The 27067-nt window shown below is 29.6% G+C and overlaps 1 protein-coding gene across 1 annotated transcript in view; it reads left to right on the top strand.

Moving 5' to 3' along the window:
* Positions 1-1597: 1597 nt before the first annotated feature.
* Positions 1598-27067, top strand: part of LOC135126096 (guanine nucleotide-binding protein G(s) subunit alpha) — a 39060-nt gene continuing 13590 nt past the window's right edge. The window contains exon 1 of the mRNA XM_064051906.1: positions 1598-2330. Coding sequence (XP_063907976.1) covers positions 2064-2330 — 267 coding nt within the window. The 5' untranslated portion in view covers positions 1598-2063. The remainder of the gene's footprint in view (positions 2331-27067) is intronic.

The following is a 27067-nucleotide window of genomic DNA, read 5'->3' as shown; positions in this document are numbered from 1 at the left end:
AAAAATTAAAAATTGAAAAAAATCTAAGAATAATTGTAAAATCCAAAAATCCCTAACGTAAAAATGTAAAAATTCATAAATTGAAAAGTCGGAGTACTAAAAAATTCAAAAGTCCAAAGATTGAGATATTGAAAAGTTTAAAGGTGAAAATCGAAATATTGCAAAATAAAAATCGAACAATTGAAAGAAAAGTTTAAAAATCGAATCTAAAATCCAAATTTTATTTATTTAATTTTTTTTATAAGAAATTAATTTCTGCAATTTGCAAACGTACTTTGAAAGTGGCGTCCTCTGTTGCCACGAATTTGATTGAAATCGACATTTAATTTAATGGTAGGTTTCATTGTCGATAAAATAAATTAAAAATAACTGTTCAATATAGATGATCGAAGTAGAAAAAAAGTAGCGGAAATTCTGTTGTATATAATTAAATAGAAAATGTTCATGTATCATATATAATGAAAATATTAATATTTTAGTATAGGCAACACACAATACAGATTTGGTGCGAAAACCAAATGGGAGCACTCCACACAAAATATAAAAGAATTCATTCGTTTTCAGATGATGTTATATTTTGACAAGAAGTTAAAAACAGTCAGTTGTCTGATACGACATTAAGGTTTGGTGTTTTTTTTAATAATAATAAATTAATAAATGCTTATTGATCCTAGAAAACTATAGTACAGTCTTTGTCATTTCTACTTTCTACTGAAACACATTTGTTGATTGTAAATTTGGCAACGTTGATATTCACATAATTTTCTAAATGAAAGCCGGTTACAATCAACCCAAAGCTACTACCCGTTGCTAAATTTTCGGCAAAATCAATAGGGTGGTGTTTCAATATAAATGACAGTTTTGTGGGCATGTCAGAAAATTAGTAATGTCGAAAACAATTGTTTCGAGTTTCTTATTGACTGTCAAACTTGTTAAAAGTATGAATTCTGATAACCTGATCTGACCTGACCTGACTTGAACTGACCTGTTCTGATCTAAGGTGACCTTCTGAAAAATGTACAGGAAAATCTTTAAGAAGTTTCTGTTTATTCAATCATTAATTAAACTTTGTATTTTTGCAAACAGCATATTATGTGCTTTTGTTTCTTTCTTTTATTTTTCTTTTTTTGTGTATTTTTACTCATTTAAATCAAAGCAAAAATAAAGATTTTTGTAATTATTCCGACATTTGCCGAAAAATGACGAGTTGATCTACGGAAATTCGAGCCGTCTGGCAACACTGTTTTATTGTGATCACTCTGTAGACGCTTCTGTATATTTATGATTTCTGGATTTTCGTTCTCGCTGTTTCAAAGTGAAATTTGCTTGAAAAAACGTCGATTTTGCGAGCAAAAAATCTTTAAAAAATTTTTTCGAGGGTCGTCGGTGCTCATCCTTTGTTATTTCTCGCCCTCAAAGCCCACTTCGGCTGTAATCCTTCCCGCCACTTGTCACCTGTCATCCGCAAATGTCAAAAGTCGGGTCGGCGTCGGCCGCTGGGGGCGTCCGCGCCCCCACGCCGCCGCCGGCGCAAATTCAAACTCCGTCCCACGGGCGGGCCGCCGCGCGCACGCTTGACAGCGCCGGTGGCGCCGCTCTCGCAAGGCCGTCGTTCGCGCGAGTTAGTCAGTGTCGGACATGTTAAATTCTACGGTGTTCTGTCGGCCGCCGTCGCCCCGCAAGTGGTGAAATTGCCCCGTTCCCGTCTCGTGCCGGCCCCGAGTCCCTCGCCGCCGCCGCCGCCGCCGCCTCCGGGCCGCCTCCGAGCCGTGGTGGGCGCCAACCGCAGCGTCCGCAGGGTGGTGTAAGCGTTGACAGGGCCGCGCAGAGACTCGAGTGCCGTCGTCCGGGCGGCTCCATGAGAGCCGCTATTTCTGGCGCGTAAAAATAGCGTTGCGATGCCGCCGCTGACCTGGGGGCCGACGTGGGGCCGGCGCGGCGCGACGCTCGGCTGCTGAGGGGCGGGCGCCGCAGCAGGGACAGCCACGGTGGCGTCGGGTCCGGAGTGCGGCCCCGTGGCCGCCGACAAGGGGGCGGATTGCTGGTGGTCCCCTCTGGCGGCCATGGGCTGCTTCGGCAACAGGGATGCCGCCGCGGCCTCCGAGGACATCCGCAGCCAGAAGAGGATCAACGACCACATCAACAGGCAGCTGGCCAAGGAGAAGCAGGTCTACAGGGCCACGCACAGGCTGCTGCTGCTGGGGGCGGGAGAGTCCGGGAAGTCGACGATCGTCAAGCAGATGCGGATTCTGCACGTGAACGGCTTCAGCGAGAGGGAGAAGAAGCAGAAGATTGAGGATATCAAGAAGAATATTAGAGATGCCATTATTGTAAGTCATCCTGATCACGGATTAAGGACTTGTGGGGGTGCATACTACCTGTTGGAACTGTTTGTTTGTTTGTTTGTACACTTATGGAACTTTTATCACAACCAAAATCAAAACAGTACATGTTCACCCTGTATAATAACTATGTCATCTACTAAAACCCTGAAGATATCGTAGTCGAAACTGTTGACAAAGAAGTCAAAATATGTAGTTTTCATTCAGGGGTGAACATTACAATATTTTTATATCAGCGGTTAAAAAAATGCAAAGTTATTTCCACTGAACTTTCTTGGTCTCTGAAGTACCATCAGCTTCATAGGCAAGACATTCGATGTAAATAACTCTGCACATTAACTCAGAAACAAACAGTATTTCAAAAAAATCTTTATCGAAAAACATTGGCTATAATTTTAATACCAACATCTGAACGTAATCTTGGTTGGTAATGCTGTTTTGACACGCTTTAGTTCGTTTACACGGTACCTCGCTTCACAGCCCTATTTTGTTGTTTTCTTTCATAATCAAGTGTCCATTTGTGTTATGATACCATTGAAGTCACTTTGATCTTTTTGTTTTAATGAATTATATTTGTGGGTTAGAACATTCGTATAAACGTGCTCAAAACAGTGACGTCATTTTTCACTTCTTCTCCAAAGTGACGTAGCTGGTTTTTATGAAGTTATTGTTTTCACACTCGTGACAGTTTGACACGTCAGGTTTGACCCAAGGGCGGGAGTGAGAATGTGACATTCACTTTTGTTGCCTTGTCAGTAAATTTTAATTTTTAATATCACTCGATTGTTTATTAGGTATATATAGTATTTATAGTATAGGATTTTGGTAAATCTAATGACATGTTGAATTTACCAATTGCAAAGTTTTAAAGTATGGTTTAAAATAATTTTGTATTTGACAGCGGTTTTTGACTTTTTAATTTAAAGACATTGAATTGTAGAATCAGTACTGTTTATGGTTATTACTATGAAAAAACTGTGGCAGAATTTAAAGTAGATTTTCAAATACATATGATACATGCAGCTGAAATGTAAAAAATGTGAATATTCAAAACAAAAATCGATATTTAACGAAATGGTACTAAATAAAAATCACATTTTAACGACAGAAAAAATTTTGAATAGTTTTTGAAAAATATGAAAAATTGTAAAATCCAAAAATTATGGAAAAGTAATAGTGAATAAAAAAACTGAAAAAGTGGAAAATCGAAAATCAAAGAACTGAATAATCCAAAAATTGAGAAGCTGAAAAATTAAAAATTTAAAAAATCTAAGATTAATTGAAAAATCGAAAAATCCGTAACGTAAAAATTGAAAAATCGGAGTATTAAAAAAATCAAAAGTCCAAAGATCGAGATATTGAAAAATTCTAAGGCGAAAAACTCGAAAAATTGCAAAATAAAAATAAAAAAATTGAAAGAAAAATTAAAAAGGTGAAGAATGGAAAGAAGAAATAATAAACTGAAAATGAAGAAATCGAAAAGTAGAGAAGCTGAAAAATTAATAACTGAAGAAACGGAAAATCGAAAAATTCAGAAATTGAAAACTTGGTATATTAAAAATTCGAAAGTTCAAAGATCGAGATATCGAAAAATTCAAAAGTAAAGAAATCGAAAAATTGAAAACCAAGAAACCGAAAAATCGAATAATTGATAAATCCAAAAATTGAAAATTCAAAGAAAAATTTAAACATTGAGTCTAAAATCCAAATACCTACTGAGAAAATGAAAAATCGAAAAACTGAATAAGAATATTAAATCAAGAAATCGAAAAATTGTAAAATCTAAAAATTAAAGAAAAGCAATAATGAATAAAAAATCAAAAACCAAGTAATCCAAAAATAGAGAAGCTGGAAAATTAAAAATTTTAAAAATCTAAGAATAATTGAAAAATCGAAAAATCTCCAACGTAAAAATTGAATCTAAAATTCAAATCTTGAAAAAATGAAAAATCCAAAAATTGTAAGACCGAAAAATTGAAGTAATAATGAATAAAAATATTGAGAATTTGGAAAATCGAAAATCAAAAAATGGAAACACTAAAAAATCGAAACTTTCAAAAGGCGAATATGTTAAAAATGGCGAAATGAAAAATTTTTTAAATCAAGAAAAATTACAATGGTGAAAAATTAAAAATCGAAAGAATTTAAAAATTGAAACAGCGAAAAACTGAAAACTTTAAAAATTAATAAACTGGAAATCAAGAAATCGAAAAATAGAGAAGCTGAAAACTTAAAAATTGAAAAATTGAAGAAACGGAAAATTGAAAATTTGGAATATTAAAAATTCAGAAGTTCAAACATCGAGATATTGAAAAATTCAAAAGTAAAAAAATCGAAAAATTGAAAATCAAGAAACCGAAAAATCGAATAATTGATAAATCCAAAAATTGAAAACTGAAAAAAAAAATTAAAATTGAACCTAAAATTGAAATACTGAAGAAACATTAAAAAATCAACAAATTCAAAGATTTAATAATCAAAAACTTGAAAAGAACGAATATTGACTCAAAAAATTTAAAAATCGAAAATCAAGAAATTGAAAAATTGTAAAATTCACATATTCAACATTGGAAATATTGAAAAATTGAGAAATAAAACATTTGAAAAAATAGAGAAACTGAAAAATTAAAAATCTGGAAGTTGAAAAATCGAAAAATTGAGAAGTTGAAAAATTAAAAAATTGAAAAAAATGGAAGGATAATTTAATTGAAAAATCGATAAATCCCAAACGTAAAAATGTAAAAATTCAGAAATTGAAAAATCGGAGTATTAAAAAATTCAAAAGTCCAAACATCGAGAAATTGAAAAATTCAAAGGTAGAAAAACGAAGTATTGCAAAATGAAAATCGGAGAATTGAAAGAAAAGTTTAAAAATTGAATCTAAACTCCAAATCCTGAAGAAATGAAAAATCGAAATATTGTAAAATCGAAAAAATCAAAGATGAAAAATTAGAAATTGAAACAATTTAAAAATTGAAAAATCTAAAAATTTAGAACTTTATTAATAAAATGAGAATCAAGAAATCGAAAAATAGAGAAGCTGAAAAATTAAGAATTGAAAATGCGAAAATTGAAGAAAGGGAAAATTGAAAAATTCAGAAATCGAAAAATTGGAATATTGAAATTTCGAAACTTTAAAGATCTAGATACTGAAAAATTCAAAAGTAAAAAAATCGAAAAATTGAAAATCAAGAAACCGAAAAATCGAATAACTGCTAAATCCAAAAATTGAAAACTGAAAGAAAAATTTAAAAATTGAGTCTTAAATCCAAATACTGAGGAAACGAAAAATCGAAAAACTGTATACAAATATTAAAAATTCAAAAAATTCAAACATTGGGTAATCGAAAACTTGAACAGAACGAATATTGATTAAAAAAATTGAAAAATCGAAAATCAAGAAATCGAAAAATTGTAAAATTCACACATTCAACATTGGAAATATTGAAAAATAGAAACATTGAGAAATAAAACATTTGAAAAAATTGAGAAACTGAAAAATTAAAAATCTAGAAGTTGAAAAATCGAAAAATTGAGAAGCTGAAAAATTAAAAATTCAAAAAAATCTAAGAATAATTGAAAAATCGAAAAATCTCTAACGTAAAAATTAAAAAATTCAGAAAATGAAAAATTGGAATATTAAAAAATTCAATAGTCCAAAGATCGGGATATTGAAAAATTCAAAGGTACAAAAATCGAAATACTGCAAAATAAAAATCGAAAAATTGAAAGAAAAATTTAAAAATTGAATCTAAAATCCAAATCCTGAAGAAACGAAAAATTGAAAAATTGTAAAATCGAAAAAAGTCAAAAAGGTGAAAAATTAAAATTGAAAGGATTTAAAAATCGAAAAATTGAGAACTTTATTAGTAAAATGAAAATCAAGAAATCGAAAAATAGAGAAGCTGAAAAATTGAAAATTGAAATAAAAATTAAAAATTCGAAAATTGAAGAAAGGGGAAATTGAAAAATTCAGAAATCGAAAAACTGGAATATAAAAATTCAAAAGTAAAAAGATCGAAAAATTGAAAATCAAGAAACCGAAAAATTGAAAACTGAAAGAGAAATTTAAAAATTGAGTCCAAAATCCAAATACCGAGGAAATGAAAAATCGAAAAACTGAATACAAACATTGAATAATCGAAAACTTGAAGAGAACGAATATTGATTAAAAAAATTGAAAAATCGAAAATGAAGAAATCGAAAAATGGGAAAATTCATTCAACATTGGAAATTTTCAAAAATCGATATATTATAAAAACATTAAAAAAAAATACAGAAACTGGAAAATGAAAAATCTAGCATTTTGAAAAATCGAAAAATTAAGAAGCTTAAAAATTAAAAATTGAAAAAAAATCTAAGAATAATTGAAAAATCCAAAAATCCCTAACGTAAAAATGTAAAAATTCATAAATTGAAAAATCAGATTACTAAAAAATTCAAAAGTCCAAAGATTGAAATATGGAAAAATTTAAAGGGAAAAATCGAAATATTGCAAAATAAAAACCTAGGAATTGAAAGAAAAGTTACAAAAATTGAATCTAAAATCCAAATTTTATTTATTTTATTTTTATTTTATTCTATTACAAATCCTGAGAATTGAGAACTTTAAAAATTAATAAATTGAAGAATCGAATTTTGAAGAAACGGAAAATTGAAAAATTCAGAAATCGAAAAATTGGAATATGTATTAAAAATAAAATTCAAAAGTTCAAAGTAAAAAAATCGAAAAATTGAAAACTCAAAGAAAAATTTAAAAATTGAGCCTTAAATCCAAATACTGGGGAAATGAAAAATCGAAAAACTGGATAAAAATATTTAAAAAATCAAAAAATTCAAACATTGAATAATCCAGAAATTGTAAAATCGAAAAATTGAAGAGAACGAATATTGATTTAAAAACTTGAAAAATCGAAAATCAAGAAATCCAAACATTGTAAAATTCACAAATTCGACATTGGAGATATTGAAAAATTGAAACACTGAGAAATAAAACATTTGAAAAATTACAGAAACTGAAAAATGAAAAATCTAGAAGTTGAAAAATCGAAAATTTGAGAATTTTAAACATCGATAAATTGAAAATTGAAAAAATCTGAGAATTGAAAGATCCAAAAATTCCTAACGTAAAAATTTAAAAATTCAGAAATTGAAAAGTCAGTGTTTTAAAAAAATTAAAAGTCCAAAGATCGAGATACTGAAAAATTCAAGAGTAAAGAAATCGCAATATTGCAAAATAAAAATCGAAAAATTGAAAAAAAAGTTTAAAAATTGAATCTAAAATCCAAATCCTGAAGAAATGAAAAATTGTAAAATCGAAAAAAGTCAAAAAGGAAAAAAAATAAAAATTGAAAGAATTTAAAAATGGAAAAATTGAGAACTTTGAAAATTAATAAATGGAAAATCAAGAAATCGAAAAATAGAGAAGCTGAAAAATTAAAAATTGAAAAATCAAAATTTGAAGAAACGGAAAATTGCAAAATTCAGAAATCGAGATATTGCAAAATTCAAAAGTAAAAAAATCGAATAATTGAAAACTGAAAGAAAAATTTAAAAATTGAGTCTTAAATCCAAATACTGAGGAAATGAAAAATCGAAAAACTGGATAAAAATATAAAAAAAATCAAAAAATGCATCCATTGAACAATCGAAAAATTGACGAGAATTGATTAAAAAACTTGAAAAATCGAAAATCCAGAAATCCAAAAATTGAAAAATTCACAAATCCAACATTGGAAATATTGAAAAATATACAGAAACTGAAAAATTAAAAATCGAAAATTTTAGAATGTTAAACATTGATAAATCGATAATTGAAAGATCCAAAATCCCTAACGTAAAAATTTAAAAGTCCAAAGATCGAGATATTGAATAATCCAAAAGAAAAAAAAGCGAAATATTGCAGAATAAAAATCGAAAAATTTAAAGAAAAGTTTAAAAATTGAATCTAAAATCCAAATCCTGCAGAAATGAAAAATTGTAAGATCGAAAAAAGTCAAAAAGGTGAAAAATTAAAAATTGAAAGAATTTAAAAATGGAAAAATTGAGAACTTTAAAAATTAATAAATGGAAAATCATGAAATCGAAAAATAGAGAAGCTGAAAAATTAAAAAATCAAAATTTGAAGAAACGGAAAATTGAAAAATTCAGAAATCGAAAAATTGAAATATTAAAAAAAAATTCAAAAGTTCAAAGACCGAGATATTGCAAAATTCAAAAGTAAAAAATCGAATAATTGAAAACTGAAAGAAAAATTTAAAAATTGAGCCTTAAATCCAAATACTGAGGAAATGAAAAATCGAAAAACTGGATAAAAATATAAAAAAAATCAAAAAATTCACCCATTGAATAATCGAAAAATTGAAGACAATTGATTAAAAAGCTTGAAAAATCGAAAATCCAGAAATCCAAAAATTGAAAAATTCACAAATCCAACATTGGAAATATTGAAAAATATACAGAAACTGAAAAATTAAAAATCGAAAATTTTAGAATGTTAAACATTGATAAATCGATAATTGAAAGATCCAAAATCCCTAACGTAAAAATTTAAAATTCAGAAATTGAAAAGTCAGTGTTTTAAAAAATTTAAAAGTCCAAAGATCGAGATATTGAAAAATCCAAAAGAAAAAAAAAGCGAAATATTGCAGAATTAAAATCGAAAAATTGAAAGAAAAGTTTAAAAATTGAATCTAAATTCAAAATCCTGCAGAAATGAAAAATTGTAAGATCGAAAAAAGTCAAAAAGGTGAAAAATTAAAAATTGAAAGAATTTAAAAATGGAAAAATTGAGAACTTTAAAAATTAATAAATGGAAAATCATGAAATCGAAAAATAGAGAAGCTGAAAAATTAAAAATTGAAAAATCAAAATTTGAAGAAACGGAAAATTGAGAAATTCAGAAATTGAAAAATTGAACTATTAAAAATTCAAAAGTTCAAAGATCGAGATATTCCAAAATTCAAAAGTAAAAAATCGAATAATTGAAAACTGAAGGAAAAATTAAAAAATTGAGTCTTAAACCCAAATACTGAGGAAAATATTTAAAAAATCAAAAAATTCAAACATTTAATAATCGAGAAATTGTAAAATCGAAAAATTGAAGAGAACGAATATTGATTAAAAAACTTGAAAAATCGAAAATCAAGAAATCCCAACATTGTAAAATTCACAAATTCAACATTGGAGATATTGAAAAATTGAAACACTGAGAAATAAAACATTTGAAAAATTACAGAAACTGAAAAATGAAAAATCTAGAAGTTGAAAAATCGAAAATTTGAGAATTTTAAACATCGATAAATTGAAAATTGAACAAATCTGAGAATTGAAAGATCCAAAAATTCCTAACGTAAAAATTTAAAAATTCAGAAATTGAAAAGTCAGTGTTTTAAAAAATTTAAAAGTCCAGAGATCGAGATACTAAAAAATTCAAGAGTAAAGAAATCGCAATATTGCAAGATAAAAATCGAAAAATTGAAAGAAAAGTTTAAAAATTGAATCTAAAATCCAAATCCTGCAGAAATGAAAAATTGTAAGATCGAAAAAAGTCAAAAAGGCGAAAAATTAAAAATTGAAAGAATTTAAAAATGGAAAAATTGAGAACTGTCAAAATTAATAAATGGAAAATCATGAAATCGAAAAATAGAGAAGCTAAAAAATTAAAAATTGAAAAATCACAATTTGAAGAAACGGAAAATTGCAAAATTCAGAAACCGAAAAATTGAAATATTAAAAAAAAATTCAAAAGTTCAAAGATCGAGATATTGCAAAATTCAAAAGTAAAAAAATCGAATAATTGAAAACTGAAAGAAAAATTTAAAAATTGAGTCTTAAATCCAAATACTGAGGAAATGAAAAATCGAAAAACTGGATGAAAATATTAAAAAAATCAAAAAATTCATACATTGAATAATCGAAAAATTGAAGAGAACGAATATTGATTAAAAAACTTGAAAAATCGAAAATCCAGAAATCCAAAAATTGAAAAATTCACAAATCCAACATTGGAAATATTGAAAAATATACAGAAACTGAAAAACTAAAAATCGAAATTTTTAGAATTTTAAACATTGATAATTCGATAATTGAAAAAACTGACAATAATTGAAAGATCCAAAATCCCTAACGTAAAAATTAAAAAATTCTGAAATTGAAAAATTGGTGTATTAAAAAATTTAAAAGTCCAAAGATCGAGATATTGAAAAATCCAAAAGTAAAAAAATCGAAATATTGCAGAATAAAAATCGAAAAATTGAAAGAAAAGTTTAAAAATTGAATTTAAAATCCACATCCTGAAGAAATGAAAAATTGTAAAATCGAAAAAAGTCAAAAAGGTGAAAAATTAAAAATTGAAAGAATTTAAAAATGGAAAAATTGGGAACTTTAAAAATTAAAAATTGAAAAATCAAAATATGAAGGAACGGAAAATTGAAAAATTCAGAAATCGAAAAATTGAAATATTAACAGTAAAATTCAAAAGTTCAAAGATCGAGATATTCCAAAATTCAAAAGTAAAAAAATCGAATAATTGAAAACTGAAAGAAAAATTTAAAAATTGAGTCTTAAATCCAAATACTGAGGAAATGAAAAATCGAAAAACTGGATAAAAATATTAAAAAATCAAAAAATTCATACATTGAATAATCGAAAAATTGAAGAGAACGAATATTGATTAAAAAACTTGAAAAATCGAAAATCCAGAAATCCAAAAATTGAAAAATTCACAAATCCAACATTGGAAATATTGAAAAATATACAGAAACTAAAAAACTAAAAATCGAAAATTTTAGAATTTCAAACATTGATAATTCGATAATTGAAAAAACTGAGAATAATTGAAAGATCCGAAATGCCTAACGTAAAAATTTAAAGTCCAACGATCGAGACATTGAAAAATTCAAAAGTAAAGAAACCGAAATATTGCAAAATAAAAATCGAAAAATTGAAAGAAAAGTTTAAAAATTGAATCTAAAATCCAAATCCCGACAAAAAAAAAATGTGTAGAAATTTAAAAACACTAGTACAGTAAAAGTCACATTGTGAGAATCACAAAATTATGAAAATTCAAGAAATAAGTCGATTTAGTACGAAATTTTCATATATAAAAATCTAATTTTAACACGAATAGAAGCGGAATGACACAAAACTTTATGAAAATAAGATTCATGTATCAACTCGGTCTGGAATCGGTAGATGTTTGATAACTGACAAGACAGCCGCGAATTATCCGCATTTCAGTGGAAATTTACTAAGTATCTTAGAATGATGTCATCAATTCTTTGAAGAGTATCTAAATTAGCATTTGCATTTCTCACAGATTTTTTTCTCTATTTTGGATGTAGCTTGAAACACGTAAATCAAGTAATTTTTTTTATTTTCGCTCGATTTTCTGATTTGGCAGGAGTGTGAAGTCGAAGTGTTTTATTTAACGATAAGTTTACCATTCATTCTATTAAACACCACATAATCCAATTACTTTGGACCTTGGACCCGTTACATTTCACACGCGCTATGATGTGACAGTCTTTACAAATATAGAATTTTAGTTATATAAAAGCTTAGTTTGTTGATGGTTTGGTATGGTTCTGAATCATCAGTTGTGACATTTGGATTATAATTCACATTGTTGACAGAGCGGCAGTTATAGACACTTGTGCATACCTAATTACGTAAAAGCTCAGTTTCTGGATTAGATCATCATTGACGTTTCCAGACATGATAACGGAAGACGAAATAAATTGACCATGGAGGTGTGATATCCACGATCTTTTGGCGTTTAGGTACATAGATGTATATAAAAAAGTGAAAAAGTGCATTTTCATTTTGAAAATCCACGCTCCACATATCGTCCACATTTTGGCACCGCGTTAACTTAAAGACCTCCGCTTGCTTAACCCAAGTTACACAGTCTGAGCTAAAATTGCACAACAATACTTTCAAGAATCCAGATAAGCCAGTCTCGGTTCTTACGAAATTGTTATCTTGTCAAGAAGATCGTTTTCTTCGCACGAACATTTTTAGAAGCATACATGTACTATTTATGTTGATATTCACACCCCCACGCAATCCGGACGGTCTATTTTAAAACTAGACTGTAACGATTACGTTTGACCCTTCGATTAACGTCGATACTTTAATCATTTCAAACGTAGAAAAGTAGGAAAAGGCGAACGGATCCTCGAGGAATACCTTAAATATCGCTTCTTGTTTATAGGCCAAAGCGTGGGCTGATAACGTCGGTGAATTCGAGAATTATTTTCGAGCTGAAAATATTTTCAAAAACTTAACGAACGTTTAAAATAGACGATGAGCGTTTAATTAAAGTGGAGGAATTTTTGGAAAAGGGGCGGCTGGCGGTGGATTTAATTGTTTCGTGAGGCTGCTTTATTGCGGGGTTGGAATGTGACAGTTATTATTTTTGGGACATCGACACAGTTGATTAAATGATTGTGGTAGAAGTAGTAAATAATTCGACCTGATCTACATCCTACCTGCGGCTTCCCCCACAAATCAAATCATTGCTGCTTTGACGGGTGTGGAATTGGAACCCTCGCTGAAAAAGAACGTCATTTCTTTGACTAAATAAGTTCTATAGAATTGTTGACCGAAAAATCAGCGTAATGTTGATGATTACATTACGACTTTAATTACGTGTTTGAATTATGAATAATGTGAAGCAATTGTTTCGTGTTTTTCGAATTTTTCCACGAACTGTCTTGCTATAGCACATTGGTCATCCGATTTTCTACGAAGTCCGTGCGGAAAGTGTGTTTGTAACGCCACTGTTCACAATTGAAATTTTTTTTCCATAAATCTCAGTGGCGTCGTCACTCTTTCCGATCGAACCTTAAATATGCATTAAAACGTCCGTCATCCTATTATTACTGATAAAAATTGAGAGCATCATTATTTCCTTGTTTCTAGAAACCGTCGACAACAAAAACGTATCAATATCATATCGATAAATAAAACCCGTTGATAAAAGCAGCAAACGCACCGGTTCTTAATTAAACGCAGCTGGACAAATTACGGGCGTTCGAATTTTTTCGTTATGAGACGCGCTGCCAAATTCGAAGTGTTTTTTTTTCGGGACGACACTCTGTAAACATTGTCGATTTAATTATAGAATTATCGCCCCCGCCGGGTACGCCCTTGATCCCGCCGATTGTTTTCGGGCGGCTTGTTTTTGTTTATTTCGCTTTTATTTTTTGAATGGACGACCTTTCACACGTTCGTACGTCGGCCGACGAAAGAGGAGAATAAAAGTGGTGCATACCAGTGACGTAGGCACGTCCGCTCATAACGGGGTGATGGGGGATAAAAATAGTCGGCGGAACTATTTACCCTACATTTTTCGTGGAAGTATGTCGGTCGTCGAGCGATCGAGCGCTTAGTTTATTTGTTTTGTTTAATTTGCGTTTTTATGGGGCTTTGTTTTGGTGGATTTTTTCGGGGTGGTGGGGGTTTTTGATGGGGATTTGGGTCGGGGGTGAGGTATCGGGGGGTGGAATGTGGTTTTCGGGAGGGATTGTTTTATTTGGGGGTGGATAATTGCAATTAAGACTGCATTGACGCAAACAACATCGTAATATTTGGAAGTGGTTGTTCCGGGGAATTTGCGTTAAAAATAGTGGTATCATTGGTGTTCGCTGACTCAGAATTAAGCGGAACGTTCACTCTATACTCGGAAAAGGAACGAGAGAAAACTATGAATGGACAGCAATTTTTCTGGATTACATGTAGTCAGATCTGTCTAGGTAAAATCTTGCTCGTTCCGCGAACTTTACATGAATTTTATTTGTAAAAAGTCGAAAAAAATACGTTTCTGTGTTCAAAGATCGATATATTGAAAAATTCAAACCTAAAAAAATCGGGAAAATGAAAGTCAAGAAACCAATAACTCGAATAATTGAAAAATCGAAAAATTAAAAACTGAAAGAAAAATTTAAAAATTGTCTGAAATACAAATACTGAGGAAATGAAAAATCGAAAAGTTAAAAATTGAATAATCGAAAAATCGAAATCTAGAAATCGAAAATTTGTAAAATTCAAACATTCAACTTTGGAAATATTGAAAAATCGAAACATTGAGAAATAAAAAAATTGAAAAACTACGGGAACTGAAAAATTAAAAATCTAGAAGTTGAAAAATCGAAAAATTGACAGATTTAAACACCGAAAATTGAAAGTCAAGAAATCGAAAAATTTAGAAATTGAAAAAACGGAGTATAAAAAAAATGTAAGGGTTCAAAGATCGAGATATTGAAAAATTCAAAGGTAAAAAAATCGAAAAACAGCAAAATAAAAATCGAAAGATTGGAAGAAAAGTTTAGAAAGTGAACCGAGAGTCCAAATAGGGAAGAAATGAAAAATTGAAAAATCGAAAAATTGATGCATTGAATAGTCGAAAAGTTGAGAAAATTAAAAAAACTGGAAAATTTTCGAAAAAATCAAGAAACTGACTACAAAGATTAATGTTTCAATGGAAAAACTAAAAAATCGAACCATTCAAAACGCGAAAATGTTTAAAAATAGAGAAATGAAAAATCAAAAATCTTGAAATTGAAAAATTTTAAATTAAGAAACCGAAAACTTGAGAAATTCACAAGCTGATATTTCGAAAATTGAAAAATCCAAAAGTTAAAAAATGAAAAATCGAAACATTGTAAAATTGGAAAAATATGAAATAATCAAAAAATTCAAACACTGACTAATCGAAAATCAAGAAATCGAAAAATTGTAAAATTCAAACATTCAACTTTGGAAATATTTAAAAATCGAAACATGAGTAACATGAGGAATATGAAGAAGGAATGAAAAAATGGAGGAACTGAAAAATTAAAAATCTAGAAGTTGAAAAATCGAAAAATTGACAGTTTTAAACATGGACAAATCAAGAAATCGAAAAATTGCAAAATAATCGCAAAATTGAAAGAAAAATTTAAAAATTGAATCTAAAATCCCAACACTGAAGAAATGAAAAACCGAAAAATTAAAAAATCGAAACATTGAAAAATCGAAAAACTAAATTAAAATATAAAAAAAATCGAAAAATTTATGCATTAAATAATCGAAAAATTGAAGAAACGTAATAACGAATAAAAAAAAAATGGAAAATGGGAAAATCGAAAATTTAAGAAAGTGAATAATCCAAAAATTATAAAATTGAAACATTAAAAAATGGAAACATTAAAAAATTGAAATATTCAAAAGTCGAAAATGTTTCAAAATCTCAGAAATGAAAAATTAAAAATCTCAAAATTGAAAAATTAAAAACTAAATGAAAAATTTAGAAATTCAGTCTAAAATCTGAATACTGAGGGAATGAAAAAAACAAACACTTGCGAAATTCGCTGATATTTCGAAAATTGAAATTTTGAAAAATGAAAAATCGAAACATTGTAAAATCGAAATAATATTAAAAAAAATCAAAAAAACTCAATATTGAGTAATCGAAAAATTGAAGAGAAGGAATATTGAATAACATTGAAAATTCGAAAATCAAAAAATCTAAACACTGAGAAATAAAAGATTTGAAATTGAAAAATTAAAAATATAGGAGTTGCAAAATCGAAAAATCCATAACTTAAAAATTCCAAAAATCGAAAATTGAAGAAACGAAAAATTGTAAAATCGGAGAATTAAAAAATTCAAAGGTTCAAAGATCAAGATATTGAAAAATTGAAAAGGAAAACATCGAAAAATTGCAAAATAATCGAACAATTGAAAGAAAATTTTAAAATTAAGTCTAAAATCCAAATACTGAAGAAACGAAAAACCGAAAAGTTGAAAGTTTTACAAGCTGATAAAATTGAAAGTTCGAAATATTGTAAAATCGAAAAACTAAATGAAAATGAAAAAAAAAATCTAAAAATTGGAGCATTCAGTAATAGAAAAATCGTAAAATTGAAAAGTAATTGTAAAAACAAAAAAATTGATTAAAATCAAATGATTAAAAAAACACAGCAAATTTGGAAAATTGAAAATCAAGAAAATGAATAATCCAGAAATTATAAAATTGAAACATTAAAAAATCGAAACTTTCTAAAGGCGAAAATGCATAAAAATAAAAATCTGAAAAATTAAAAATCGGGAAATCGAAAAATTTTAAATTAAGAAACCGAAAAATCAAAAAGGTGAAAAATTAAAAATTTGCAAGAAGAATCTAAAAATTGAGAACTTTAAAAATTAGGAGTAATAAACTGAAGTTGAAAAATTAAAAATTCAAAGAAAAATTCAGGAATTGGAAAATTGAAAAATTCGTAACTTGAAAATTCGAAAAAATGAAAAATCGGAGTCTTGGGAAACGAAAATTTTAAAAATTCGGAAATTAAAAAATCGGAATATTAAAAATTCAAAAGTTCAAAGATCGAGACATTGAAAAATTCAAAAGTAAAAAAATCGAAGAATTCCAAAATAAAAATCAAGGAACCGAAAAATAGGAAAAATAGAGGAGCTGAAAAATTAAAAATTGAAAAAATCTAAGAATAAATGAAAAATCGGAATATTAAATTAAATAGTACAAAGATCGAAATATTGAAAAATTCAAAGGTAAAAAAATCGAAAAATTGAAAGAAAAGTTTAAAACTTGAATCCAAAATTCAAATACCAAAGAAATGAAAAATAGAAAAATTCACAAGCTAATAATGCGAAAAATTGAAAAATCGAAAGATTAAATAAAAATATTTAAAAACTCAAAAAATTGAAGCATTCAATAATAGAAAAAATTGTAAAATTGAAAAATAATTGTAAAACAAAAAATTGGGGAAAAGTAATAATGAATATAGATAAAAAAAATATTAAAATTTGGAAAATCGAAAACCAAGAAAATAAATAATCCAAAAATTATAAAATTGAAACAACACACGAAAATGCTACAAAATCGAAACATTTAAAAGGCGAAAATGTTTAAAAATACAGAAATGAAAAATTAAAAATCGGGTAATTGAAAAATTTTAAACTAAGAAACCGAGAAAAATCAAGAAGGTGAAAAATTAAAAATTGCAAGAAGAATCTAAAAACTGAAAAATCCAAAAATTGAGAACTTTAAAAATTAATAAATTGAAAATGAAGAAATCGAAAAATAGAGAAGTTGAAAAATGAAAAATTGAAAGAAAAATCGAAGAATTAAATATTGAAAGTGTTTTAATTTGCAAATTCGAAAAGCTGTATAATCGAAAACTGAAGAAACGAAAAATTGAAAAATTCCAAAGCAAAAAAATCGAAGAATTACAAAATGAAAATCGAGAAATTGAAAATCAAGAAACCGAAAAGTAGAGGAGTTGAATAATTAATAATTGAAAAAAAAATCTAAGAATAAATGAAAAATTGAAAAATCTGCAACTTAAAAATTGGGCAAATTGAGAATTGAAGCAATAAAAATTGAAAAATCGGAATAGTAAACAATTCTCAAGTTCAAAGATCGAAATATTGAAAAACTCAAAGGTAAAAAGTCGAAAAATTGAAAGAAAAGTTTAAAAATTGAATCTATAATCCAAACACTGAAGAAGTGAAAAATTTAAAAATTCCAAAGCAGATAATGCGAAATTTTGAAACATTTAATAATAGAAAAATTGTAAATTCTAAAAGTAATTGTAAAAACAAAAAATTGAAGAGAAATAATAATGAATAAAAAAAATGAAAATTTGAAAAATCGAAAATCGGGAAACTGAACATTCCAAAAATTATAAAATTGAAACATTTAAAAATGGAAACACAAAAAAATCGAAACATTCAAAAGGCAAAAATGTAAAAAATATAGAAATAAAAAATTAAAAATCAAGAAAATGAAAAATTTTAAATTAAGAAACTGAAAAATCTGAAAGGTGAAAAATTAAAAATTACAAGGAGAATCTAAAAATTGATAACTTTAGAAATTAATAAATTGAAAATAAAAAAATCGATAAATGGAGAAGTTAAAAAATTAATAATCAAAAGAAAACTAGAAGAATTGAAAAATTGAAAAATTCGTAACTTGAAAATTATAAAAAATTCGGAAATTGAAAAAATCGAAGAATTGCAAAATAAAAATCTAAAAGTTGAAAATCAAGAAATCGAAAATAAAAATTGAATCCAAAATCCAAATATGTACTGAAGAAATGAAAAATCGAAAAATTGAAAAATTCTTCAGCTGATAATTCGAAAAATTGAAGAAAAGTAATTTTGAAAAAGAAAAGAAAAGAAAAAAGAAAAAATCGAGAATCGAGAAACTGAAAAATTGTAAAATTCAAACATTTTAAAAAATGGAAACACTCGAAAGTCAACAAATTGAAAAAAAATGGAGCACTTGAAAAACCGGACAATTGTATAACCGAAAAATTGTCAAATTGAGACTGAAAAATTGAATAATTTGATTTCTCAAAAAGTTGAAAAAAAATTACAAATTTAATCGAGAAACTGAAAAATCGAAAATTGAGAATCTTGAAATCGAAACATTGAGAAATAAAACATTTGAAAAAACAGAGAAACTAAAAAATTAAAAATCTAAAAGTTGAAAATCAAGAAATCGAAAATAAAAATTGAATCCAAAATCCAAATATGTACTGAAGAAATGAAAAATCGAAAAATTGAAAAATTCTTCAGCTGATAATTCGAAAAATTGAAGAAAAGTAATTTTGAAAAAGAAAGCAAAAAAGAAAAAATCGAGAATCGAGAAACTGAAAAATTGTAAAATTCAAACATTTTAAAAAATGGAAACACTGGAAAGTCAACAAATTGAAAAAAAATGGAGCACTTGAAAAACCGGACAATTGTATAACCGAAAAATTGTCAAATTGAGACTGAAAAATTGAATAATTTGATTTCTCAAAAAGTTGAAAAAAAATTACAAATTTAATCGAGAAACTGAAAAGTCGAAAATTGAGAATCTTGAAATCGAAACATTGAGAAATAAAACATTTGAAAAAACAGAGAAACTAAAAAATTAAAAATCTAGAAGTTGAAAAATCGAAAAATTGAGAATTTTAAACATTGCTAAATTGAAAATCAAGAAATCTAAAAATAGAGAACTTGAAAGTTAAAAAATCTAAGAATATGTGGAAAATTGAAAAATCCGTAACTTAAAATTGGAAAAATCGAAAATTGAGGAAACGAAAAATTGAAAAATCGAAAAATTGCAAAATAACAATCGAAAGTTTAAAAATTAAATCTAAAATCCGAATACATATTGAAGAAATGAAAAATCGAAAAATTGAAAAATTCACAAGCTGATAATTTGGAAATTTGTAAAATCGAAAAATTGAAGAGAAGTAATATTGAATAAAAAAATAATAAAAATTGAAAAATCAAAAAATCCAAAAACCATTTCAAAATTAACAAGAAAATCACGATCACCTCCAAAATCTGGCCGAAACTGATAGTATTAACGTTTTCTAACCCTCGCCTCCGCCTCGGGTTTGTCCACAAATTGCGAAAAAACTAAGCTCCTTGGATTAATTAGCAACCGTTTTCTCGATAAAATGGAAATATCCCGTGTAGTATATAAAAAAATCGTTACTCTTTAATTAGATTATAAAATTTTTCATGTTGGTAAGTTTCCTCCTAATTAACTTTTATTGTTTATTTACCTCGTTGTTTTTTATTATTACAATTTTTGTAACGATTAGGAAACACTCGTTCCAAATTTAAAAATTAAACTAGCGAGCCTTAAAAATGCCAATTCAAAAAAAAAGGTACATTAACTGATGTTATCTTTACAGCGTTCTCGCCTGCTAATAATAATAACGTGTCGTTCGAAATCGTTCGTTATTAAAACAGAAATAAAAATTAATTCGGTTGGTTTATAAAAATAAAGCCGAAACGTCATTTAATAATGTTTGGGATGACGTCATCAACTTTCAGAGGGGATGACTAGTTTTTTAAATAACAGCAAAAAATCCCGGACTTCCAGGTGAATAATAAATAAAAATTATGATTGCAGCTGGGCCTTTTTTGATGTTTCGCGTTTCCCCGCCGAAGAGCCATCGAAGCGCCCCTTTTCACGTTGCGCTATAGACAAACTTTGCATTAATAAGACGGCCCAAGCCCAAGAGAAATTTTTATTCTAGTTTCATGTCGGCCGCCACTCCAGGAAACAAAAAGGAAATTACCAAGCAGTTTGAATACTTCATGACAACTTTCACTAGTCCGTTTTAACCGAATTCGCCGGATCGAGGTTTATTTTTAAAAATACATAGATACGGACGCGCAATTTTCTCAATACGCAAATGTCGGCCATACCGGGTGAAGCCGAAAAGAAATCTGTCAAATGTCACGCCAATATAAGAAAGTAATGACTTAGCGACGACTTTACTAAATGTCAGTAGTAAACCAGCGGCCTCTGAAGAACTAGTTCCGGCGAAATGTCAGCGTGGCACACTTTTGGTAAAATGCATTTTTGGCAGCGATGCATTTCAGGGGAAAAATCCGACCGAAGAGTGCGAGTCGAAATTAGTTCGAAACGGGTCACGATCGAACTGTTATTTATTTCGTCAAAAATTTATAGATTTATCAATGGTGAGGCTATTTATAAGTGCTCATAGTAAAATGCGGTACTTAATTCAATGTCGCAAGAGTTCCATTGTGAAAATGAATGCAACGAAACGAGGCCTAGATAACAAATTACAAGGTTTGTTTTAATGTATGATAGACGGAATTACACGAAAATGAAAAACGTGCGATAAGAGGCTAGTGCGAAGTCGTGTCGCAGGGTCTTGAGTGCGTCGTCGGCCCTTGCGACTTCCCCGGTTGTCACACTTGTGTCAACTTTGACCTTAGTGTGAATTTTTCCGCTGTGGCGTCACGTTTGCCCAAAATCGTCTAATTATCAATATAAATTTTAGAGATGCATTCGGTGCATACATCGCATCATCGTCAGACGTCCTTCGACCGAATTGAACTTCCAGATGCTTAATGAGCACTGCTGAACTTTCCGACTGAATTGTTTTAATTATCTGTTTTTAAAAATATCGTTTGTTCATTACGGGCGTGGAAGTCCGATCTATTTTTTTTGTGCTCGGTCATTACGTCCGAGGGATTTTGATTTTATTCTATTGTTGCATCAGCCGCAGGTTCTATTTTTAACCACGGAGACATCCAAACAAGCCCAACTTTTTCTTCGATAAACGAACGCCTCTCCAAATAAGTTGATATCATTTTGATTGCTTCTATTTATTAACCACAATTCCAGGTATTTATCTGTCATGTGTAAACAGTCGTTCTAATCCTCGCCTCTTTTTTCCTGCGTTATCTTAACTTTATTAACCGAATCACCCGACTTTTTATTCTAATTCTAATCTTAATAAATAAGGAGAATTAAATTCCGAGTTCAACCGCTCGCTCGTAATTCATACTTAGTCCCGACTGGCGTTTATAATAACAAATCACGAATACCAGCAGTATCACATTGATTTATATCTCTTAACCTAATGTTTTTTATTGGAGAGGTTAATCAATAGGAGTCGGTTCCAACACACAAAATACATTATGGCGTATCGAAATTTAAACGATTTCAGCCGAATTTTATCCGTAGATGGAACGAAATTGATATTAATGTTTGAGAGTTTTTCGGACGTCCATCGAAAATCCTAATTCCCTAGTTGGACGTGCAGGACACGTCTCGTCGGACATTTCCGGCCGTGAGTGCATGCTGATTTTCTTCACATCCTTCCGGTTTTATGTGGCCCAGGAACAGAAAGACGATTTGCTGTTTATAAAGGACGACTCGAAACGCTTTATTTGAAAAGAATCGTTTCTACTCGGCGATAGAGGGCGGCACTGAGTCGCCGCCATGTTTAGCCAAATATAAAATGGCGCCGGCACAAAACACAGGTTTTTTTTTGATAAATTTTTCCGTTTCGAGGCAGTTTGTTTACCTTTGTAGAAGTCGTGTTTAATTTATCATTTTCCAGTAAGGTGCAAATTTGTGTCTTTATTGGAACTACGGTCTGGCAAGATCCGACACTACAAACATGGCAACGATAACAATTTTGTTTATACCGCGTGATTTTTTGATTTTTGATTTAGTTTCGACAAAAATCAGTTTTTTATTTGAGAGTGAAGCAAAGCTATCCAGAAGCAGAATTTTCATCTCGAGAAAAATATTCTCCGAAGTACATCAGAAATTCATGTTTTCAAAAATTTCATCACTTACATTTGCGAGGTATCAAATCATTATGACCAAGTTTGATCTTGAAGAAGTGCAAAATTGGTATTTTCAACATGACTGTTCAACAGCTCACACAGCTCAAACCTCACACAGACCGTATCTACCCACCTGGATCACTTGATTTGACACCCCTAGATTATTTCTTGTCTCCAACTTTCCCACCTTTTATTTTTTTAGCTGTTATTTTTCATTAATAAATAAACCAAAAACAACATTTAATACCACATTTATAAATCATAAACAAAACCAAAACAACAAAAGAAAAATCCATTAAAACATAACCAACTAAACACTAAAGAACATGTTCAAAAATTATAAGTAAGCTCGTAGAGATGGATCATTTTAAGTTCAACATGGTGAGTCATCAGAATCTGACAACGAACTGTCAGTCAGTAGCGTAACATTCATACTTCAAAAGGTGGGGTGGTTTTTTAAATCGCAAACAATAACACAGACGAATTCATCCATTAGGCACTAATCTAAACAGAAAAGTTAACTATGATAGAGAAACGATGATGGACGCCTCTGAAAGTGCGCCCACCCCTTAAATTTGAAAGTGGACAGATTTTGTGCTTTTACGCAGTTTTACAACTGTGTCGATCTTAAAGTGCCACGATCTCTAATGTTTCCAAATTTTGATCATTTTTGATAAGTTAGTAATCAGTACCTACTAAGATAAAACTGTAAGAAAGAGAGGGTGGGTGGGCGGGGCTAGTTCCTACTAAAATAAGACTGATTTTGGCAAATGACATTCTCTAAAAAAATAGAGGGTGGGCGGGTGGGGCTAGTACTTGCTAAGATAAGAGTGATTTTAGCAAATTACGTATCCTCTAAGAAATTTAATTAAATTATATTAAGAAAAGACACTGAGAGGCTCAAAAGCACTTTCAAATTCTTTCGAAACAGGAATGCTTAGAACCTCAAGCGTGTTTTAAATTTTTCAAAAAAAAGCAGTCCCCAAAATTAACTCAAAAACAGGTCAGGTCAGTATTTTCCAAAAATAGAACGGGCTTATCTTAGCAAGTACTACCCATCCTCCATTTTCTTAGAGGGTATTTCATAAGTCTTATCTTAGCACGTACTAGCCCATCCCACCTGCCCCGTATCTTCTCAGAGGAGAATGAGAGACAGAGTGATAAATGGGAGAATGAGAGAAAGTAATAAATGAAAGAATGAGAGAGAAAGCGATAAATGGGGGAATGGGAGAGACTCATAAATGAGAGAATAAGGGAGAGTGATAAGTAGGAGAATGACAGAGAAAGCGATAAATGGGAGAATGAGAGAGAAAGCGATAAATGGGGGAATGAGAGAGAGTGATAAATAGGAGAATGCCAGAGAATGATAAATGGCAGAATGAGAGAGAAAGCGATAAATAAGGGAATGAGAGAGAGTGATAAATGGGAAAATGAGAGAGAGAGAGCGATAAATGGGAGAATGAGGGAGAGTAATAAATGAAAGAATGAGAGAGAAAGCGATAAATGGGGGAATGAGAGAGAGTGATAAACGGGAGAATGAGAAAGAGTGATTAATGGGAGAATGAGGGAGAATGATAAATGGGAGAATGACAGAGAGAGTGATAAACTAGAGAAACTAAAAAATTAAAAATCTAGAAGTTGAAAAATCGAAAAATTGAGAATTGAAAATTAAGAAATCGAAAAATAGAGAAGTTGAAAATTAAAAACTCTTAGAATAAATGAAAAATTGAAAAATGTAGAAACTAAAAATCGGAGTATAAAAAATTCAAAAGTTCAAAGATATTGAAATATTCATATTTAAAAAAATCGAAAAATTGCAAAATAAAAATCGAAAATTTAAAAGAAAAACTTAAAAAGTATGAATCTAAATTTTAAAAATTCGCAGGATGATAATTCGAAAATTTGTAAAATCGAAAAACTGAAGAGAAGTGATATTGAATAATATAATAATAATAAAAACTGAAAAATCAAGAATCCAAAAATAGAGTGATAAATGGGAGAAAGAATGAGAGAAACAGTGATAATTGGGAGAATGAGAGAGAGAGAGAGAGAGAGCGATAAATGGGAGAATGAGAGGGAGTAATAAATGAGAGAATGAGAGAGAAAGCGATAAATAGGGAAATGAGAGAGAGTGATAAACGGGAGAATGAGAAAGAGTGATTAATGGGAGAATGAGAGAGAATGATAAATGGAAGAATGACAGAGAGAGTGATTAACTAGAGAAACTAAAAAATTAAAAATCTAGAAGTTGAAAAATCGAAAAATTGAGAATTGAAAATTAAGAAATCGAAAAATAGAGAAGTTGAAAATTAAAAACTCTAAGAATAAATGAAAAACTGAAAAATGTAGAAACTAAAAATCGGAGTATAAAAAATTCAAAAGTTCAAAGATATTGAAATATTCATATTAAAAAAAATCGAAAAATTGCAAAATAAAAATCGAAAATTTAAAAGAAAAGCTTAAAAAGTATGAATCTAAATTCTAAAATTCGCAAGCTGATAATTCGAAAATTTGTAAAATCGAAAAACTGAAGAGAAGTGATATTGAATAATATAATAATAATAAAAACTGAAAAATTAAGAATCGAAAAATAGAGTGATAAATGGGAGAATGAGAGAGAGAGTGATAAACTGGAGAACGAGAGAGAGTGATAAACGAGAGAATGAGAATGAGAGAAACAATGATAAATGGAAGAATGACAGAGAGAGTGATAAACTGGAGAATGAGAGAGAGTGATAAACGGAAGAATGAGAGAGAGTGATAAATGGTAGAATGAGAAACAGAGAGAGAGTGATAAATAGGAGAATGAGAAACAGTGATAAATGGGAGAATGAGAGAGAGAGTGATAAATAGGAGAATGAGAGAGAGAGTGATAAACGAGAGAATGAGAGAGATTGATAAATGGGAGAATGAGAGAGAGTTATAAATGGGAGAATGAGAGAAGCAGTGATAAATGTGAGAGTGAGAGAAAGGGTGATAAATGGTAGAATGAGAGAGAGTGGTAAATGAGAGAATAAGGGAGAGAGTGATAAATGGGAGAATGAAAGAGACTGATAAATGGGAGAATGGGGGAGAGACTGATAAATGGGAGAATGAAAGAGAGACTGATAAATGGGAGAATGAGGGAGAGAGTGATAAACGGGAGAATGAGAGAGTGATAAATGGGAGAATGAGAGAGTGATCAACGGGAGAATAAGAGAGAATGATCAACGGGAGAATGAGAGAGAGTGATAAACGGGAGAACGAGAAACAGTGACAAATGGGAGAATGAGAAAAAGAGTGATAAATGGTAGAATGTGACATAGTGGTAAAGGGAGAATGAGAGAAAGAGTGATAAATGGGAGAATGAAAGAGAGTGATAAAGGGAGAATGAGAGAAAGAGTGATAAATGGGTGAATGAAAGAGAGAGTGATAAATGCGAGAATGAAACAGAGAGTGATAAATGGGAGAATGAGAGAGAAAGCGATTAAGTTCCTGTTTAAGTTAAATTTTCTTAATATAATTAATTAAATTTCTTAGAGGATGCGTCGTTTGCCAAAATAAATCATATCTTAGCAAGTACTAGCCCTGCCCACCCGCCCCATATTTTCTCAGAGGATATGTTATTTGCAAAAATAAGTTTTATCTTAGCAAGTAGTAGCCCCACCCGTCCGCCCCCTATTTTCTTAGACGGTATCATTTGCAAAATCAGTCTCATGTTAGCAAGTATTAAATATATACATATAACATATAGAGTAGTCCAAGAGCTATAAGGTTATATGACCATCATAAAAGTGGTCTGCTAAACATTTCTTGCTTAGATTTAGATAATTAGTGAAAGTCGCCCCTGAACGAAATGACAACAGCCGGTCGAGCTGCAGTGGATACGTTATTTACGACCCTAATAAAACGTTTTCTATTGTAAACGATTTAACTTCGTCACAATGGGATAATTTAATGATGGCCATATAACCTTATAGTTCTTGGACTACTATACCATCTGTTTCTTTTATTTGATACGACCCTGTAACTTTTTTATTTTTAAAGATAAACGTATAGTTTTCCTACAGGGTGTTTAAAAAATGGCGCACCACTCTATGACGCATTGTTCAGGACCATTTATGGAGCCAGAGAAAAAATAATAGCCTGAAATCGATTGGACTTTTTTCATTATTTAAAAAGTGGCTAAATTTTCGTTTTTTAAGTGAACGTCAAATTGACGTAAAGAACTTTTTAATGATTTTTCACGAACTTGAAGTTGTGAATTTAATCATGTGTCATTGAGTTGGGCTTCATTTTTTGAACACCCTGTATCTAAAATGTGTAAAATATGTTGAGTAAAAACTGCGTCAAGTTACGACCTGCTTTTCGGACGAATTCGTTCTGTCAACACATTTTGGGTCACAAATTAAAAAATCACCCGCAATTTTATTGACAGTCGTTGAAAAAAAATGTGTGCCACGTGAGAAGAAAGTTTTTTTATTAGACTTGTAGTCCCACTAATGAGTAAGCAACGATTCCCGAACTAGTAACTTCAATGCCACAGAAACATGTATTTTACTATAAACACGTTTTCATTGATATCCTCTGTAATTAGAAGTCTCATTTATAGTAATTGTCTTATC

The sequence above is a fragment of the Zophobas morio genome, unplaced genomic scaffold (genome assembly GCF_036711695.1).
Source record: "Zophobas morio isolate AGI-343-1 ecotype UQ-CSIRO unplaced genomic scaffold, CSIRO_AGI_Zmor_V1 ptg000010l, whole genome shotgun sequence".
Classification (NCBI taxonomy): domain Eukaryota; kingdom Metazoa; phylum Arthropoda; class Insecta; order Coleoptera; family Tenebrionidae; genus Zophobas; species Zophobas morio.
The sequence above is the reverse complement of the archived record's forward strand: the minus strand, read 5'-3'. Positions and strand labels throughout refer to the sequence as shown.